The sequence below is a fragment of the Xenopus tropicalis genome, chromosome 3 (genome assembly GCF_000004195.4).
Source record: "Xenopus tropicalis strain Nigerian chromosome 3, UCB_Xtro_10.0, whole genome shotgun sequence".
NCBI lineage: Eukaryota > Metazoa > Chordata > Amphibia > Anura > Pipidae > Xenopus > Xenopus tropicalis.
In genome coordinates this window covers 8,759,949-8,781,132 of record NC_030679.2, presented here as the reverse complement: position 1 = coordinate 8,781,132, position 21,184 = coordinate 8,759,949, and the positions used below count along the sequence as shown (strand labels likewise).

The 21,184-nt window shown below is 46.2% G+C and overlaps 1 protein-coding gene across 1 annotated transcript in view; it reads left to right on the top strand.

Annotated features, from left to right (window-relative positions):
- The first annotated feature begins 3,013 nt into the window (after positions 1-3,013).
- Positions 3,014-21,184, top strand: part of cecr2 (CECR2, histone acetyl-lysine reader) — a 31,339-nt gene continuing 13,168 nt past the window's right edge. Inside the window, exons 1-3 of the mRNA XM_031898593.1 lie at positions 3,014-3,266; positions 19,052-19,146; positions 20,862-21,045. Of these exons, the coding sequence (XP_031754453.1) occupies positions 3,153-3,266; positions 19,052-19,146; positions 20,862-21,045 (393 nt within the window). The 5' untranslated portion in view covers positions 3,014-3,152. The remainder of the gene's footprint in view (positions 3,267-19,051; positions 19,147-20,861; positions 21,046-21,184) is intronic.

The window sequence follows — 21,184 nt, the reverse complement described above, 5'->3', positions numbered from 1 at the left end:
TATGAGTGAGTGAGTGTATATGAGTGAGTGAGTGTATGAGTGAGTGAGTGAGTGTATATGAGTGAGTGTATGAGTGAGTGAGTGTATATGAGTGAGTGAGTGTATATGAGTGAGTGTATATGAGTGAGTGAGTGAGTGAGTGTATATGAGTGAGTGAGTGTATATGAGTGAGTGAGTGTATATGAGTGAGTGAGGGAGTGAGTGTATATGAGTGAGTGAGTGTATATGAGTGAGTGTATATGAGTGAGTGAGTGTATATGAGTGAGTGAGTGTATATGAGTGAGTGAGTGTATATGAGTGAGTGAGTGAGTGTATATGAGTGAGTGAGTGTATATGAGTGAGTGAGTGTATATGAGTGAGTGAGTGTATATGAGTGAGTGAGTGTATATGAGTGAGTGAGTGTATATGAGTGAGTGAGTGAGTGAGTGTATATGAGTGAGTGAGTGTATATGAGTGAGTGAGTGTATATGAGTGAGTGAGTGAGTGTATATGAGTGAGTGAGTAAGTAGTGTGTATATGAGTGAGTGAGTAAGTAGTGTGTATATGAGTGAGTATGAGTGAGTGAGTGAGTGTATGAGTGAGTGAGTGAGTAAGTAGTGTGTATATGAGTGAGTGAGTGTATATGAGTGAGTGAGTGTATATGAGTGAGTGAGTGTATATGAGTGAGTGAGTGTATGAGTGAGTGAGTGAGTGTATATGACTGAGTGAGTGAGTGTATATGAGTGAGTGAGTGAGTGTATATGAGTGAGTGAGTGAATATGAGTGAGTGAGTGTATATGAGTGAGTGAGTGTATATGAGTGAGTGAGTGAGTGTATATGAGTGAGTGAGTGTATATGAGTGAGTGAGTATGAGTGAGTAAGTAAGTAGTGTGTATATGAGTGAGTGAGTGTATATGAGTGAGTGAGTGTATATGAGTGAGTGAGTGTATATGAGTGAGTGTATATGAGTGAGTGAGTGAGTATGAGTGAGTGAGTGAGTGTATATGAGTGAGTGAGTGTATATGAGTGAGTGAGTGAGTGTATATGAGTGAGTGAGTGAGAGTGAGTGAGTAAGTAGTGTGTATATGAGTGAGTGAGTGTATATGAGTGAGTGAGTGAATATGAGTGAGTGAGTGTATATGAGTGAGTATGAGTGAGTGAGTGAGTGAGTAGTGTGTATATGAGTGAGTGAGTGTATATGAGTGAGTGAGTGAGTGTATATGAGTGAGTGAGTGTATATGAGTGAGTGAGTGTATATGAGTGAGGGAGTGAGTGAGTGAGTATGAGTGAGTGAGTAAGTAGTGTGTATATGAGTGAGTGAGTAAGTAGTGTGTATATGAGTGAGTGAGTGAGTAAGTAGTGTGTATATGAGTGAGTGAGTGAGGGAGTGAGTGTATATGAGTGAGTGAGTGTATATGAGTGAATGAGTGTATATGAGTGAGTGAGTGTATATGAGTGAGTGAGGGAGTGAGTGTATATGAGTGAGTGAGTGTATATGAGTGAGGGAGTGAGTGTATATGAGTGAGTGAGTGTATATGAGTGAGTGTATATGAGTGAGTGTATATGAGTGAGTGAGTGTATATGAGTGAGTGAGTGTATATGAGTGAGTGAGTGTATATGAGTGAGTGAGTGTATATGAGTGAATGAGTGTATATGAGTGAGTGAGTGTATATGAGTGAGTGAGGGAGTGAGTGTATATGAGTGAGTGAGTGTATATGAGTGAGTGTATATGAGTGAGGGAGTGAGTGTATATGAGTGAGTGAGTGTATATGAGTGAGTGTATATGAGTGAGTGTATATGAGTGAGTGTATATGAGTGAGTGTATATGAGTGAGTGAGTGTATATGAGTGAGTGTATATGAGTGAGTGAGTGTATATGAGTGAGTGAGTGAGTAAGTAGTGTGTATATGAGTGAGTGAGTGTATATGAGTGAGTGAGTGTATGAGTGAGTGAGTGTATATGAGTGAGTGAGTGTATATGAGTGAGTGAGTGTATATGAGTGAGTGAGTGTATATGAGTGAGTGAGTGTATATGAGTGAGTGAGTGAGTGAGTAAGTAGTGTGTATATGAGTGAGTGAGTGTATATGAGTGAGTGAGTGAGTGTATATGAGTGAGTGAGTGTATGAGTGAGTGAGTGTATATGAGTGAGTGAGTGAGTGTATATGAGTGAGTGAGTGAGTGTATATGAGTGAGTGAGTGAGTGTATATGAGTGAGTGAGTGTATATGAGTGAGTGAGTGAGTATGAGTGAGTGAGTGAGTAAGTAGTGTGTATATGAGTGAGTGAGTGTATATGAGTGAGTGAGTGAGTGTATATGAGTGAGTGTATATGAGTGAGTGAGTGTATATGAGTGAGTGAGTGAGTATGAGTGAGTGAGTGAGTGAGTAAGTAGTGTGTATATGAGTGAGTGAGTGAGTGGATATGAGTGAGGGAGTGAGTGTATATGAGTGAGGGAGTGAGTGAGTGAGTATGAGTGAGTGAGTAAGTAGTGTGTATATGAGTGAGTGAGTGAGTATGAGTGAGTGAGTGAGTAAGTAGTGTGTATATGAGTGAGTGAGTGTATATGAGTGAGTGAGTGAGTGTATATGAGTGAGTGAGTGAGTGTATATGAGTGAGTGAGTGTATATGAGTGAGTGAGTGAGTATGAGTGAGTGAGTGAGTAAGTAGTGTGTATATGAGTGAGTGAGTGAGTGGATATGAGTGAGGGAGTGAGTGTATATGAGTGAGGGAGTGAGTGAGTGAGTATGAGTGAGTGAGTGAGTGAGTAAGTAGTGTGTATATGAGTGAGTGAGTGAGTATGAGTGAGTGAGTGTATATGAGTGAGGGAGTGAGTGAGTATGAGTGAGTGAGTGAGTGTATATGAGTGAGGGAGTGAGTGAGTGAGTATGAGTGAGTGAGTGAGTAAGTAGTGTGTATATGAGTGAGTGAGTATGAGTGAGTGAGTGAGTGTATATGAGTGAGGGAGTGAGTGAGTGAGTGTATATGAGTGAGGGAGGGAGTGAGTGAGTGAGTGTATATGAGTGAGTAGTGTGCCCGGAGTGGGTTCCGAGTCCCTCCCCCAGTCTCCTCCCTCCCCAGCCCCCTCCCCCGCTCCATCTGCTCCCAGCCCGGCCGGGGATCACATTGTACCGGAGCTCCCCACACGCTGTAGCCGGGCTCGGGGTGCTGCCTCGGGATGCCCCCGGTCGGTGCCCTGGGGGAGCTCCGCTCTTGTTGGCGGGTCCCCGCCATCGCGCATTTCTGCTCCCTCTTCCGCACCGCCTTCCAGCTGCCGGACTTCGAGATAGAGGTGAGGGGCCGGGGGGCCCGGGGGCCTGGGGGCGGGAGCGGAGGCTACACCTGGGCCGGGGGCGGCGTTACGAGTTTGGGGCGATGGCGCTTTGAGTTTGGGGCTAAACTTGGGAGATAAGGGGGGGGGGTACCTGCTACTACTGAGCGGCAACTTTCCCTGGGACTGAGAGACTGCAGCCTGGGTATGGGGCACCCCTGTCTGATGGTATATCCCCAACACCCCCTGTCTGATGGTATATCCCCAGCACCCCCTGTCTGATGGTATATCCCCAGCACCCCTTGAGTAGCCTGAGGGCCGGGGCAATAGCTGCGTTATTCCAATAATTCGATTTCCCAATATTATTCTCTCAGTAATGTGCCCTCCCTACCTATTTGCTCATATATCTAAACTTCTTGGACCCCCAGAAGTCCTATTCTACCTTATTTGCCCTGCATATCCCCCCCCATAGTTCATTTAGATTTCTCTAACCCCCCCCCCCCCATAAGATAGTACGGTCTTATTTAGCTTTTAGCAGCATAACAGGGGTTAAATGTAGCCAGTGGGTTTGAGTGTAACTCATTGCTCATTGATGTGAAGGGTAAGTGCTTGCAGCAAGCCAGCTGTTGTTGCACTACAATTCCCAAGAGGATGCTGGGATTGGTAGTTCTACAACCCACACAGGGGCGTCTCTGCACTGACTACCAGTTTAATGGGAGACTTTATAGCCCTGTGGCACTGGAATATGGGAAACACAATGGGGCCAAACCCATTCGTTCTGCTGGTGTCTTGGGCGCCCAAGTGCTTGGATAGACTTATTTTTCTGGGAATTAAATAGAAATGGTTAAACTTTTCCTTGAGTACTTTGCCCGAGTTCTCTCCGTGCCGCAGGATTAGGGGGATATGCGATTAGTCAGTGAGAATTGCCATTAAATGCCCATAGGATTAACCCCGTATCCGTGTACCTGGGGCACGGCGACCGCTCTGTCTTTATTTCAATAGGGATATAAACCCAGAAATATATATTAAGCATTTTCCCAATACCCATCCATTCATTCTTCATTCTCACTGGGTTTATAGTTATGTGTAATTGTCACTGTGTCTGTCCCTTTCCCTTCCCTGCACTGCTGGTTCTGACTCCTGATACAACTCCCCAATATCCATTCATTCCTCATTCTCACTGGGTTTATAGTTATGTGTAACTGTCACTGTGTCTGTCCCTTTCCCTTCCCTGCACTGCTGGTTCTGACTCCTGATACAACTCCCCAATATCCATTCATTCCTCATTCTCACTGGGTTTATAGTTATGTGTAACTGTCACTGTACCTGTCCCTTTCCCTTCTCTGCACTGCTGGTTCTGACTCCTGATACAACTCCCCAATATCCATTCATCCCGCATTCTCACTGGGTTTATAGTTATGTGTAACTGTCACTGTACCTGTCCCTTTCCCTTCTCTGCACTGCTGGTTCTGACTCCTGATACAACTCCCCAATATCCATTCATCCCGCATTCTCACTGGGTTTATAGTTATGTGTAACTGTCACTGTGTCTGTCCCTCCCTTTCCCTTCCTTGCACTGCTGGTTCTGACTCCTGATACAACTCCCCAATATCCATTCATTCCTCATTCTCACTGGGTTTATAGTTATGTGTAACTGTCACTGTGTCTGTCCCTTTCCCTTCCCTGCACTGCTGGTTCTGACTCCTGATACAACTCCCCAATATCCATTCATTCCTCATTCTCACTGGGTTTATAGTTATGTGTAACTGTCACTGTGTCTGTCCCTTTCCCTTCCCTGCACTGCTGGTTCTGACTCCTGATACAACTTCCCCAATACCCATTCATTCCTCATTCTCCCTGGGTTTATATGTGTTACTCTCATTGCTGTCTGTCCACTGGTTCTGACTCTTGAAGCCATGTAGCAGAAATCTATTCTCCTTGTTTGTTAATCAGCTGCTTCTCCCGTATTGGGTTTACTTCCCCTTTACCGGAGGGTTACAGTAATCACTAGGCACCTCGTTGGTCTCTTGTACCTGAGCGCCAGGGTGCTGGATGATGTAACACCATGTAATTTGTTTTTTTTTTTTTTTTTTTTGTCCGCTGAACCTGTAACATCTGGAGTCGGATCCACGTTCAATGCAACAGAGAGAAAAGAAAAACTTAAATATAGGTCTTCCGAACCATAAATAGGATTGGTGGACAAAATAGAAAGAGTAAAGGGGACATTTCTAGAGGCACCCAAATTTTACCAGTGACAGGTTTATGGCATATGGGGTGCTTGTCTGGCGCTGCCACCCTGTTGGGGTGCTCCAGATACCAGAAAGGAGGTCCTTGTCCCATAGCGTTTAAACCTAAGTGGGTCGGCGACTTACAGACGGGTGTTCTAGATATAAGGTCTAGATAGATAGATATATAGTCCAGATAGATATAAAGTCCAGATATAAACTACTCTTTGGTTGCCAAAATCTGGTTGCTAAGGTCACTGACTTTAGCAACCAGCTTACATGTCAAGCTTTACTTTGTAGGGAAGCAGAATAGAGAGAGAAATCATTAAGCTTTGGGCACAGCCATCTGCGGCATATTTAAATGTTTTTTGTGAAGGTTTACGTGTGATTTCAAAGATAAAGTCCCCCCCCCACCCCTTTGTTGTGTATTGTGGTCCAGCCGGGTCAGGTTGCAGCTTCCTGGTGATGAAGGGGTTTAGCAGAGCTCAGTTTCTCTGCCTATTGGGATGCAATGTGCTGGATGTAATAGAAAAGTTTTGTTCTGTGGGGCAGAGCTGTGATGGGGGGGGGGTCGGGGGTGAGGAGTAAAAGGGGTTGTGGGGCGGGTGGGGGGGAGCTAAGGGGGGAAACCCCTCTGTTTGTTTTGTTCTGTGGCTTGCAGAGGCAGCATGGCATCTCGGGATGGGACAATGTGACCGTGGGGGGGGGGGGGGGGGGGGGGTGGGAGAGGAGGTGGGCTTGCCTTAACCGTTCCTTGGCCTGGAGTCACGTAAGCCATGGCTCTGTGCTGTGCTTGCATGGTCTCTGGCCAGGGGGAGGCTTCTGAGAGCAGCCGGTGTCCCACCAACTACAGCTCCCAGCAGCCCCCATTAATTCCAAGACTTGTAAGTCAGCCATGTTTGGGCAGATACAGGCTGCCCAGCCCTGATTATATAAATCAGTCAGCACAATGGTCAGGGGCTTTTGTAGTCTATATGCCAGCACATCAGTAGCCAGGTACTTAACCCTTCCCATGCTTGCCTTTATATGGTATGATATCTAATATCCTTATCATTTACAGTAGGGGGTACATTATCCCTTATAATACATGAGTGATACTCAGAGTTCCCTGTATAACTCAGCCTGCAGCCTTGTGCCTTTATATGGGCACAGAACCCCTCAGTGACTGCTAATATCCTTATCATTTACAGTAGGGGGTACATTATCCCTTATAATACATGAGTGATACTCAGAGTTCCCTGTATAACTCAGCCTGCAGCCTTGTGCCTTTATATGGGGGGCACAGAACCCCTCAGTGACTGCTAATATCCTTATCATTTACAGTAGGGGGTACATTATCCCTTATAATACATGAGTGATACTCAGGGTTCCCTGTATAACTCAGCCTGCAGCCTTGTGCCTTTATATGGGCACAGAACCCCTCAGTGACTGCTAATATCCTTATCATTTACAGTAGGGGGTACATTATCCCTTATAATACATGAGTGATACTCAGAGTTCCCTGTATAACTCAGCCTGCAGCCTTGTGCCTTTTATATGGGCACAGAACCCCTCAGTGGCTGCTAATATCCTTATCATTTACAGTAGGGGGGTACATTGCTGTATATTAGCTATATGCCTATGCCGCCGGGTGTTGTTTTGCAAGAAATGAAGGAGAAGGAAAGAAAAGGGACAAATATTGATTTGGAATTTCCATTCCGCCATCGGGAGAGCTGCTATTTATTCTTTGGGCGGTGTGATTTCGGGTCAAGAGCAGCAGGGGAAAGAAAATCAAAGTGGTTGCATGTGATTGGCTGGATATTGTACAATTTCCCCACACACACGTATTGCCAGGGTGAGAGTTCAGCCTTATTTGTTGTGCTTTGTACTTTTACCCCCCCCCCCCCCCCACTAAGGGGGCCCCTCTGCTGCTGGGGCCCAGCTCTGTTTTTGCTGGGGGGCTATGAATGCCCCTGCACTGCTGGCTCTGGATAGGAGTTGAAGCACATGGCTTTTTTGTTATGATAAAAATGGGGAGGATATTTCCCTCCCCGCTGTGGCTCTACCCATTTACACCGAGGCCCCGCCCCCAGCCCCCCCTCTCCTGGGTGATGTCACTGCATGGGAGGGGGCTCGGGCAGGGGTGTTTGTTTTCCTTGCTCTGCAGAGATGCTTTTATTTAAAAGGGAAATAACACAAAATCCATTTCCCAGTTTCTTTCCTTTTATGAAGTTTTCTTGCGCTACAATGTAGCAGCTGCTTGTCTGTGTGTCCACTAGAGAGTCACTGTGATACATTGTAAGCGCTTTGCCCTGCCGGCTGTGGGTGACCTCTGCACATTGGCCACTCCTTGTCACCTCTGCAGGGGGCAGTTTGTATTCAGCCAATCACATTAAGCAGAAAGTAGACCCTAAACCCTCCTGCTACCCCACTATCTTCCAGCTACATCACACTGGGCTTATTGTGTGCCCAGAGCATTCCTTCTCTGTATATTTGTATTTATACATATGGGTAGGAGGTGCCATAGTGTTTCCCTTAGACAGTACAGTATGGGGGTACAGCTTATTGTGTGCCCAGAACATTCCTTCTCTGTATATTTGTATTTATACATATGGGTAGGGGGTGCCATAGTGTTTCCCTTAGACAGTACAGTATGGGGGTACAGCTTATTGTGTGCCCAGAACATTCCTTCTCTGTATATTTGTAATTATACATATGGGTAGGGGGTGCCATAGTGATTCCCTTAGACAGTACAGTATGGGGGTATAGCTTATTGTGTGCCCAGAACATTCCTTCTCTGTATATTTGTAATTATACATATGGGTAGGGGGTGCCATAGTGTTTCCCTTAGACAGTACAGTATGGGGGTACAGCTTATTGTGTGCCCAGAACATTCCTTCTCTGTATATTTGTATTTATACATATGGGTAGGAGGTGCCATAGTGTTTCCCTTAGACAGTACAGTATGGGGGTACAGCTTATTGTGTGCCCAGAACATTCCCTCTCTGTATATTTGTATTTATACATATGGGTAGGAGGTGCCATAGTGTTTCCCTTAGACAGTACAGTATGGGGGTACAGCTTATTGTGTGCCCAGAACATTCCTTCTCTGTATATATGTATTTATACATATGGGTAGGAGGTGCCATAGTGTTTCCCTTAGACAGTACAGTATGGGGGTACAGCTTATTGTGTGCCCAGAACATTCCTTCTCTGTATATTTGTATTTATACATATGGGTAGGAGGTGCCATAGTGTTTCCCTTAGACAGTACAGTATGGGGGTACAGCTTATTGTGTGCCCAGAACATTCCTTCTCTGTATATTTGTATTTATACATATGGGTAGGGGGTGCCATAGTGTTTCCCTTAGACAGTACAGTATGGGGGTACAGCTTATTGTGTGCCCAGAACATTCCTTCTCTGTATATTTGTATTTATACATATGGGTAGGAGGTGCCATAGTGTTTCCCTTAGACAGTACAGTATGGGGGTACAGCTTATTGTGTGCCCAGAACATTCCTTCTCTGTATATTTGTATTTATACATATGGGTAGGAGGTGCCATAGTGTTTCCCTTAGACAGTACAGTATGGGGGTACAGCTTATTGTGTGCCCAGAACATTCCTTCTCTGTATATTTGTATTTATACATATGGGTAGGAGGTGCCATAGTGTTTCCCTTAGACAGTACAGTATGGGGGTGGAGCTTATTGTGTGCCCAGAACATTCCTTCTCTGTATATTTGTATTTATACATATGGGTAGGGGGTACAAATGATATAAATGATGCAGATGGTCCTTTTCTGTATACGCCAGCTGATCTGTTGGCATTTAACCCCCCGTCTCCGTGCCAGAGTGGGCTCAGTGGTGGCGGTGCAGCTGCGAGGAGTTAATGTGGTTACTGTGACATTGCCGGGAGATGTAATGAAGTGTTTGTTCCCAGTTCCTCTTGGGCCTGTGTGACAGGACTGCTGATGAGAGGATTCGCAGGGTCTGGGGCTTCTCCATGGGTCCCAGCTCTCTCCTATAATCAGCCCTCCAGCTGCCGCGCTGCGCTGTCAACTGCACCGCTCTGCACCTGGGTACCTCCCAGTTGGCTGTGGGTAATGAGCAGAGCGTGCGAGGCAGGAGGGAAGCGGCACACTGGCACCGGCCGAGGGTACTGTGACTGCTTGTGTGCCGGAGAGCTGCTGTTAGAGAACGCCAGGCCCTCAAGGGTTAAATAATAGAGTGCTTATGAGACATAGCATTTTGGGAAAAATCTACTTTTCCTTGTCCTGCCCTGCTTTATGGCTGAGATTCTAGCTATCTGTATAACAGAGCATTCTGTCACAGTGGCACAGATCCTATCTGATCCCCCCATTGTAAGCAGCAGTCCTGCCCTGCTTTATGGCTGAGATTCTAGCTATCTGTATAACAGAGCATTCTGTCACAGTGGCACAGATCCTATCTGATCCCCCCATTGTAAGCAGCAGTCCTGCCCTGCTTTATGGCTGAGATTCTAGCTATCTGTATAACAGAGCATTCTGTCACAGTGGCACAGATCCTATCTGATCCCCCCCCATTGTAAGCAGCAGTCCTGCCCTGCTTTATGGCTGAGATTCTAGCTATCTGTATAACAGAGCATTTTGTCACAGTGGCACAGATCCTATCTGATCCCCCCCCATTGTAAGCAGCAGTCCTGCCCTGCTTTATGGCTGAGATTCTAGCTATCTGTATAACAGAGCGTTTTGTCACAGTGGCACAGATCCTATCTGATCCCCCCCCCCCCCCCCCCCCCCCCCCCCATTGTAAGCAGCAGTCCTGCCTTGCTTTATGGCTGAGATTCTAGCTATCTGTATAACAGAGCATTCTGTCACAGTGGCACAGATCCTATCTGATCCCCCCCCCATTGTAAGCAGCAGTCCTGCCCTGCTTTATGGCTGAGATTCTAGCTATCTGTATAACAGAGCATTCTGTCACAGTGGCACAGATCCTATCTGATCCCCCCCATTGTAAGCAGCAGTCCTGCCCTGCTTTATGGCTGAGATTCTAGCTATCTGTATAACAGAGCATTCTGTCACAGTGGCACAGATCCTATCTGATCCCCCCATTGTAAGCAGCAGTCCTGCCCTGCTTTATGGCTGAGATTCTAGCTATCTGTATAACAGAGCATTCTGGCACAGTGGCACAGATCCTATCTGATCCCCCCATTGTAAGCAGCAGTCCTGCCCTGCTTTATGGCTGAGATTCTAGCTATCTGTATAACAGAGCATTCTGTCACAGTGGCACAGATCCTATCTGATCCCCCCCCATTGTAAGCAGCAGTCCTGCCCTGCTTTATGGCTGAGATTCTAGCTATCTGTATAACAGAGCATTCTGTCACAGTGGCACAGATCCTATCTGATCCCCCCATTGTAAGCAGCAGTCCTGCCCTGCTTTATGGCTGAGATTCTAGCTATCTGTATAACAGAGCATTCTGTCACAGTGGCACAGATCCTATCTGATCCCCCCCATTGTAAGCAGCAGTCCTGCCCTGCTTTATGGCTGAGATTCTAGCTATCTGTATAACAGAGCATTCTGTCACAGTGGCACAGATCCTATCTGATCCCCCCCCATTGTAAGCAGCAGTCCTGCCTTGCTTTATGGCTGAGATTCTAGCTATCTGTATAACAGAGCATTCTGTCACAGTGGCACAGATCCTATCTGATCCCCCCCCCATTGTAAGCAGCAGTCCTGCCCTGCTTTATGGCTGAGATTCTAGCTATCTGTATAACAGAGCATTCTGTCACAGTGGCACAGATCCTATCTGATCCCCCCCATTGTAAGCAGCAGTCCTGCCCTGCTTTATGGCTGAGATTCTAGCTATCTGTATAACAGAGCATTCTGTCACAGTGGCACAGATCCTATCTGTGTTTAGCTAAATATTTTAAAAAGCTTAATTTGGGGATATAGTATCACTTTAAAGCTGATGTAACATATTCTGAGTTTTTGCACCTGATACAAGCAGGTTTCATTGGGGCATGCCTGCGTTGTTTTGTCCCATAGGAAATACTGAAACATATTTTTATAACAAATCTCCATGCATGGGATTAGCCTGGGACCCCTGGCACAATGGTGCAGCTATCTGTGTCTATGCGCCAGTTCCATGGTATCTCTCTGTACAGGCTATGGGCAAACTTAGGGATTCCCCTGTACTAAGCACAATTCAGCAGGAACAGCCCCCTAAGTTTGCTCATAGCCTGTACAGAGAGATACCATAAAACTATGGCAGCATAGGGATTCCCCTGTACTAAGCACAATTCAGCAGGAACAGCCCCCTAAGTTTGCTCATAGCCTGTACAGAGAGGTACCATAAAACTATGGCAGCATAGGGATTCCCCTGTACTAAGCACAATTCAGCAGGAACAGCCCCCTAAGTTTGCTCATAGTCTGTACAGAGAGATACCATAAAACTATGGCACATAGGGATTCCCCTGTACTAAGCACAATTCAGCAGGAACAGCCCCCTAAGTTTGCTCATAGTCTGTACAGAGAGATACCATAAAACTATGGCACATAGGGATTCCCCTGTACTAAGCACAATTCAGCAGGAACAGCCCCCTATGTGCCATAGTTTTATGGTATCTCTCTGTACAGGCTATGAGCAAACTTAGGGGGCTGTTCCTGCTGAATTGTGCTTAGTACAGGGGAATCCCTATGCTGCCATAGTTTTATGGTATCTCTCTGTAAAGGCTATGAGCAAACTTAGGGGGCTGTTCCTGCTGAATTGTGCTTAGTACAGGGGAATCCCTATGCTGCCATAGTTTTATGGTATCTCTCTGTACAGGCTATGAGCAAACTTAGGGGGCTGTTCCTGCTGAATTGTGCTTAGTACAGGGGAATCCCTATGTGCCATAGTTTTATGGTATCTCTCTGTACAGGCTATGGGCAAACTTTGGGGGCTGTTGGTTGGAGACCCCAATTCTTAAGTGTTATTTGCATATGATTTCCCATGATTCCTAGATGCGGGAGTCAGTTCTGTATTGTTTGTCAGTGTGTAGAACTGCTGATTTGACACTGTGGGACGTGACTGCTGATGCTTCATAAAATAACAGTTCCAACCAACTGCTGTATAATTGCCCTCCCTACCGACGCCCTATCAGCATCGCCCCAGTGTGTACAGTAGCCGTGGGCTCGCTGGAATGTTCCAAGAGGTGAAAAGAGCAGGGGGCCCGCGGGATTGGTTGGTGTTGGCCAGGTCAGAAGTTCAGCAGGACCTCAATGTGGGTTTGTGTGCGGCCCCTGGGGGTATGGCTGGGGGTGGGGAGGGGGGGTGTCCCAGTTTCGGAGAGCAGATTTCAGGATGTGTGAAAAAGTGCACACTAAGGGCAATTTGTGTGCTTTTACCCTAAAACCCACGGTAGCGAGGGGCTGGGTGTCTCATGGGGGTCTTTCCAGCTTTGCAGTACCGCCTCTGGCCACTTCCATTCAGCAGTCGGTTTTCCCATAGGACTGCAGTTACAGCGCCACCCTCTGGTGCATGGATCTGCAGAGATGGCACTAATTGGGGCATCTGGCAGGGCCATATATAACAACTCTCTTATTTGGGCATAGGGATTCCCCTGTACTAAGCACAATTCAGCAGGAACAGCCCCCTAAGTTTGCTCATAGCCTGTACAGAAAGATACCATAAAACTATGGCACATAGGGATTCCCGTGTACTAAGCACAATTCAGCAGGAACAGCCCCCTAAGTTTGCTCATAGCCTGTACAGAGAGATGCCATAAAACTATGGCAGCATAGGGATTCCCCTGTACTAAGCACAATTCAGCAGGAACAGCCCCCTAAGTTTGCTCATAGCCTGTACAGAAAGATACCATAAAACTATGGCACATAGGGATTCCCGTGTACTAAGCACAATTCAGCAGGAACAGCCCCCTAAGTTTGCTCATAGCCTGTACAGAGAGATACCATAAAACTATGGCACATAGGGATTCCCCTGTACTAAGCACAATTCAGCAGGAACAGCCCCCTAAGTTTGCTCATAGCCTGTACAGAGAGATACCATAAAACTATGGCACATAGGGATTCCCCTGTACTAAGCACAATGCAGCAGGAACAGCCCCCTAAGTTTGCTCGTAGCCTGTACAGAGAGATCCCATAAAACTATGGCACATAGGGGGCTGTTGCTGCTGAATTGTGCTTAGTACAGGGGAATCCCTAAGTTTGCTCATAGCCTGTACAGAGAGATACCATAAAACTATGGCAGCATAGGGATTCCCCTGTACTAAGCACAATTCAGCAGGAACAGCACCACCCCACCCATTCACCTGCAGTAATGGCACTGTCAATCATCCCCAGATTGTTAACTCTGTCCATTCAAAACATTTGAAACTAGGGTTGCCGCCTTTTAGTTTCCCTTAGTCCAGGCAGGGGGCGGGGTTGGATGACATCAGCAATCTGTGATTGGCCTACCATTGCCCTCCCTATACAGTGGAGGAAATAATTATTTGACCCCTCACTGATTTTGTAAGTTTGTCCAATGACAAAGAAATGAAAAGTCTCAGAACAGTATCATTTCAATGGTAGGTTTATTTTAACAGTGGCAGATAGCACATCAAAAGGAAAATCCAAAAAATAACTTTAAATAAAAGATAGCAACTGATTTGCATTTCATTGAGTGAAATAAGTTTTTGAACCCTCTAACAAAAAAAGACTTAATACTTAGTGGAAAAACCTTTGTTTGCAAGCACAGAGGTCAAACGTTTCTTGTAATTGATGACCAAGTTTGCGCACATTTTAGGAGGAATGTTGGTCCCACTCCTCTTTGCAGATCATCTCTAAATCCCTAAGGTTTCTGTCTCTGTGCAACTCTGAGCTTGAGCTCCCTCCATAGGTTTTCTATTGGATTAAGGTCCGGAGACTGACTAGGCCACTCCATGACCTTAATGTGCTTCTTCTTGAGCCACTCCTTTGTTGCCTTTGCTGTATGTTTTGGGTCATTGTCGTGCTGGAACACCCATCCACGACCCATTTTCAGTTTCCTGGCAGAGGGAAGGAGGTTGTCGTTCAGGATTTCACGATACATGGCTCCGTCCATTTTCCCGTTAATGCGAAGTTGTCCTGTGCCCTTAGCAGAAAAACACCCCCAAAGCAAAATGTTTCCACCCCCATGCTTGACGGTGGGGACGGTGTTTTGGGGGTCATAGGCAGCATTTTTCTTCCTCCAAACACAGCGAGTTGAGTTAATGCCAAAGAGCTCTATTTTGGTCTCATCAGACCACAGCACCTTCTCCCAGTCACTCACAGAATCATTCAGGTGTTCATTGGCAAACTTCAGGCCTGCACATGTGCCTTCTTGAGCAGGGGGACCTTGCGAGCCCTGCAGGATTTTAATCCATTGCGGTGTAATGTGTTTCCAATGGTTTTCTTGGTGACTGTGGTCCCTGCTAATTTGAGGCCAGTAACTAACTCCTCCCGTGTAGTTCTAGGATGCTTTTTCACCTTTCTCTGAATCATTGATACCCCACGAGGTGAGATCTTGTGTGGAGCCCCAGAGCGAGGTCGATTGATGGTCATTTTGTGCTCCTTCCATTTTCGAACAATCGCACCAACAGTTGTCACCTTCTCTCCCAGCTTCTTGCTAATCGTTTTGTAGCCCATTCCAGCCTTGTGCAGGTCTACAATTTTGTCTCCGACATCCTTGGACAGCTCTTTGGTCTTTCCCATGTTGGAGAGTTTGGAGTCTGCTTGATTGATTGATTCTGTGGACAGGTGTCTTTTATACAGGTGACTAGTTAAGACAGGTGTCCTTAATGAGGTTGACTAATTGAGTAGAAGTGTCTAACCACTCTGTGGGAGCCAGAACTCTTAATGGTTGGTAGGGGTTCAAAAACGTATTTCACTCAATGAAATGCAAATCAGTTGCTATCTTTTATTTAAAGTTATTTTTTCGATTTTCCTTTTGATGTGCTATCTGCCACTGTTAAAATAAACCTACCATTGAAATGATACTGTTCTGAGACTTTTCATTTCTTTGTCATTGGACAAACTTACAAAATCAGTGAGGGGTCAAATAATTATTTCCTCCACTGTATGTAAAAAGATGACAGTCTGGGCAGTTTTGGTTGGGTGGGCCCTATACAGGGGCCAATAATCCACTTTCTCTTTATATCTGCGTTGGCTGCTATGTAATTACATGCAAGTCGGAGTGGTTTCTATAGACTGACCTTACAGACTGTGCCCCCACAAACTAAAGACTGTCTGAGCTAGCGCCCCCAGTGGACAATTCTAAGAAAGTTTGCTGGACATTTAGGGTGAAGACACTACTAGTAGCAGCTACTTTTTCATGGCTACTAAACCCCAGACAATCCCCTGCCATAGACAGTACTGAGAATTGCCTCTGCTAAACACACGTAGAGACAGTTATCAGTAAATGATCAGCATTGTCTGTTTTAGTAGCCACGACAAGTAGCTGCTACTAGTAGCTCCGTGTGTCTTCACCCTTAAGCTGGCCTGACCTGCTGCCTTCTGGTTGGCTGTAGAAGCTGGATAAATATGGAGGGGGCTGAGGGATTCTGGGAAACCTGGGTCCTGCTCTTGTGTTAGAGCCTTAGCCAAATCCCTTTAACTCAATGACAGATTGTAATGGGCAGGAACAAGCTGTTAAGTGAAAAGATTAACATCTGGGGGGGGGGTAAATGCTATATAATAAGTATTTCTACGCGTTTTACTAGTTTTGTGCTATTTTGGTTAGTAATAATAATAATAATGAACTTGTTAGGCCCTAATCAGAGGCTTTAATTACACTCCAACACTAATAACCCCCCCCCCCCCCCCCGCGCATTAATAAATGAGCTGTTTTTAACGCAGTGACTGATGCGAATTGCGCAGTCGTTTTCCAGGAAAATCCCCGTGACCGCTTTCCTGGGTGATTAATGTGCGGCGAGCGGCAAAGCCGTGGGATTTGGCGGCAGATGGATAAGCGCTTATGGTTGGAACAGCCTGGCTCAGGGGGGATAAGGTCTAGGGAGTGCGGATTCCCTGCACCCTGCGTAGCCCTCCGGCCTGTGCTTGTGGGCCCAGTTGAGAGCCCTTGGCTTTACCAAGTTATGAGGAGGAGGAGGAGGGGCGGGGGCTGTCGTTGCCACTGTTTCCTTTGTGCTTCTCCCCAGGAGAACTGAAGGCGACTCCAGTCCATGTTAAAGGGCTCCCTTTTATCAGGCTGCCTTTCAGTGCTTGTTTGTTTAATTCAATTGCGTATGGGGGGGGTTGCAGCCTGTGCATGCATAATGTGGAGAGGGGTCCCACAGAGCTGCCGTCCCCTAATGTGTGTGGAGCCCCCTCCTGCTGCCTCTCTGTCTGTGCAAAGTCACAGCTCCAGGAGTAGAACTTTGAATAGGGCCACTGGCAGTTGGGAATGGATCAGACGCTGGGCTTGGTGGCAACCGGCCGTGTAATGCAACAAAAGGGCTAGTAAAGCCGTAAGGCCGGTGCCAGCGATCTGTGCCAAAGGGCTTTCCACCCTTCTGCTCTTTCTAAATGATTGAGCTGCCCTCTGCTGGGGGCTAAAGCAAATGCTGTTAGTGCCCTGGGTACCCCTGAAACTATAGCGGGGTGACTGTTACCCCAATGTTTCTATATATCTGTAACCTTGTTATGGGCTAAGGGGGCCCAGCCTGAAGGCCAGTTAGGGGGGGATTTGGGGTGAGTGCTTATTTGTGCCCTGGGTACCCCTGGAACTATAGCGGGGTGACTGTTACCCCAATGTTTCTATATATCTGTAACCTTGTTATGGGCTAAGGGGGCCCAGCCTGAAGGCCAGTTAGGGGGCGATTTGGGGTGAGTGCTTATTTGTGCCGTGGGTACCCCTGGAACTATAGCAGGGTGACTGTTACCCCAATGTTTCTATATATCTGTAACCTTGTTATGGGCTAAGGGGGCCCAGCCTGAAGGCCAGTTAGGGGGGGATTTGGGGTGAGTGCTTATTTGTGCCCTGGGTACCCCTGGAACTATAGCGGGGTGACTGTTACCCCAATGTTTCTATATATCTGTAACCTTGTTATGGGCTAAGGGGGCCCAGCCTGAAGGCCAGTTAGGGGGGGATTTGGGGTGAGTGCTTATTTGTGCCCTGGGTACCCCTGGAACTATAGCGGGGTGATTGTTACCCCAATGTTTCTATATATCTGTAACCTTGTTATGGGCTAAGGGGGCCCAGCCTGAAGGCCAGTTAGGGGGGGATTTGGGGTGAGTGCTTATTTGTACCCTGGGTACCCCTGGAACTATAGCAGGGTGACTGTTACCCCAATGTTTCTATATATCTGTAACCTTGTTATGGGCTAAGGGGGCCCAGCGTGAAGGCCAGTTAGGGGGGATTTGGGGTGTGAGTCCAATTAAATGTGATTTCTGAGACTTTGGGGGTTGCTGTCATCTGTTAAAGACAATAAATGGCCCCATTTTGGTACAGTATATACTCTATATGTTGTAACACTGCTATCAAGTACAAATGGGGCATTTTCTTAGAAACATGCGTCACGTTCCCTCGGCACCCAGCTGTCAGGTGTGAGCAAGATACAAACCCCCCCAACCCAAAATGAGGACAGGAATGATTTCCCTACCTCGCGTGAAAGCGGCATGTGCTGCCAATATGGTTTCTGATTGGCCACGAGAAACTGGGACACGTATGTGTCAGATACAACCATCCTTATAGATGCGTGTAATTTGTGAGTTACACTTCTGTCCCCCCTGCCCTGAAATGTACATTTTTAGGCCGAAATCCACCCTCGTGGGCGCAGCGACATGGGGCAGATTCAAGCACTATTAATGTTTTATCCATCATAAGCGAAACAGCCACAACATATTGTCCTAAAGCTGTCGGTCATGGTAAAAACAAATATAAAAATAAAGGGGAAAAAAAATGTTAACCTTCTAATTAAGTTTTATGGTATTAACTGGAATGAACTGTTGGAATTTAAACTGCTACCTGGATGTGTAAGTATGTGTAAATGATCAGTGCAGGTATGGGGTCCCTTATCTGGAAACCCGTTATCCAGAAAGCTCCCAATTACGGAAAGCCTGTCTCCCATAGACTCCATTTTAATCAAATTTAAAATTTTAAAACTGATTTCCTTTTTTTTTTTGTAGTAATAAAACAGCATCTTGTACTTGATCCCAACTAAGATATATTTACCCCTTATTGGGGGCAGAACAGCCCTATTGGGTTTATTTAATGGTTAAATGATTCCCTTTTCTCTGTAGTAATAAAACAGTACCTGTACTTGATCCCAACTAAGATATAATTACCCCTTATTGGGGCAGAACAGCCCTATTGGGTTTATTTCATGGTTAAATGATTCCCTTTTCTCTGTAATAATAAAACAGTACCTGTACTTGATCCCAACTAAGATATAATTACCCCTTATTGGGGCAGAACAGCCCTATTGGGTTTATTTCATGGTTAAATGATTCCCTTTTCTCTGTAATAATAAAACAGTACCTGTACTTGATCCCAACTAAGATATAATTACCCCTTATTGGGGGCAGAACAATCCTATAGGGTTTAATTAATGTTTTATTAAACATTATTCTTTGCTTGTTGCCCCTGTGGTTTCCAGCCTCTGACCCTGTTCTTCTCCCCGGTGTAGGAGCTGGAGGAGGCCTTACATAGGAATGACGTGGAATTTCTCAGTGAGCTTGTGGCCTGCCTCCTGCAGGGCTGCTACCAGCGCCGCGACATCACGTGAGTACCTCCTTATCTGTTACCCTGTGTCTGGGTCGGCCACTTGGGCCCGATTAGGGCCCTCTGACCTTAGACTTACTGCTATGTAACTTGCAGGAGGTTTCGTACAAGCCGACTCCATAACCTGGCAGTGAAGTCACTATATATATATATATATATATATATATATATATATATATATATATATATATATAAAATATATATATATATATATATATATATATATATATATATATATATATATATATATAAAATATATTATGACCCCACCCCACTGCACACCTAGTAAAATAGTCCTTTTCCACCCAAAGACTGACCCAGTGCCCATACACAGGCAGATTTAAGCTGCCGATACGGGTCCTTCCAATTTAGTAGCTCATCTGGCCATGCATGGGGACCCTCGATGGGCCTACCTGACCAATATCTGGCCAAAAATCTGCAAGATTTCGAACAGGTTGGTTTGATTTTTCCCATCAGGAACCACATTGGCTCAATGTGGCCATACACGTTAAGATCTGCTCGCTTGGCGAGGTCGCCAAGTGAGCTGATCTTCTCCTGATATCCCCACCTAAGGGTGGGTGATATCGGGGCGAATTTAGCCTAATTCGGTCGTTTGGCCCTGGGGCCAAACTATTGAATTATAACAAAGTTAATGGGCGCAGTCTGTTCAGGGACCGCATCAACGAGCCAATGCGGTCCCCAATCCGACTACATTTTTTAACCTGCCCGATCGATATCTGCCCGATTTCAGGCCAGATATCGGTCGGGCAGGCCCATCTTTAGTGCCCCTACACGGGCTGATAAGCTGCTGAGTCAGTCTAAGGGACCCATATCGGCAGCTACAATCGACCCATGTATGGCCACCTTACAAAACACAGAAAATAGGCTGTCGTTTCTCCATAGCCTAGTGTTTTGGGGGTTCCAGCCCCTTAAAGTCAATAGCCGTTAGACATTCCATCTGGAAGTCATTAACTGGCACTGCATTGGCGCAAGTCTTAATCATCGCTTTGTGGCATGGGCACGGCGGTATCTTTTGTCCTGTGCCGGGAAGGGAATGGCCTGGGATTCCATGGCTGTGAGTCAAAGGAAGTGCTTTGCCTATGAATGCACTGAGCCCCCCACTCTCTGTACATAAAACTCAACCACATCAAAGCCCACCCCCCTCCAGTAATAACTCCTATATGGATCACACTGACTCTTTAACTGCAACTGGAAATGCCAACTAGACGTCGGGGTCACTGACCCCAGCAAAAAACGTACCCATCAATTATACTATTGTTCATTTTTGGTATTCTAACTTTTATTTCCTTATTTACCTTTCTGGCTCTCTTCTATTAATCTGCCCAGTTAATTCCAATTAAGCCCTAGCAACCAGGTGGCACTTCACCAAGCCACGTCAACTGCTAACTCGTTGCTAGGGCTTAATTAGCGCAGCAACCATGGCAGCAGTTTGTAAGACAGAAGTAATGAACCCTTGTTGTCAGTTTCTGTTTTAGGGTGCTGGGGGTCAGTGGCCAAAGCAAGCAGGAATCATTTTCAATCGCAGGCTGGCCGTAGGCAAAATAGAAACCCTAGTAATTAAAGAAAAAAAAAAAAAAAAACTAATGAAGACCAATTGAAAAGCTGCTTAGAAAGGTCTCATCTACAACATACTGAAAGTTACTGCTATAAAGATGAACTTCCCCTTTATTAACCCTCCCTGTCCTGTTGCTCAGTTTGCAGACCTTCCACGTTTATCTGGAGGACATTATCAGTTACCGGTGGGAGATGGAAGAAGGGAAGCCCAATCCCCTTAGGGGGACGACCTTCCACCAACTGGAGCTGCGGACCAGGCTGGAGATCCTCCACCGGCTCTGCGACTACAGACTGGACGCCGACGATGTGTTTGACCTGCTCAAGGTAAGCCCACTGGGACAAAGCATTATATATGTGGGTGCCTCCATGATTTCCAGACTGCAGTATGTGACCAGCTGTTAAGGTCCCCACACACGGGCCGATTGTAGCTGCCGATATGGGTCCCTTAGACCGACTCAGCAGC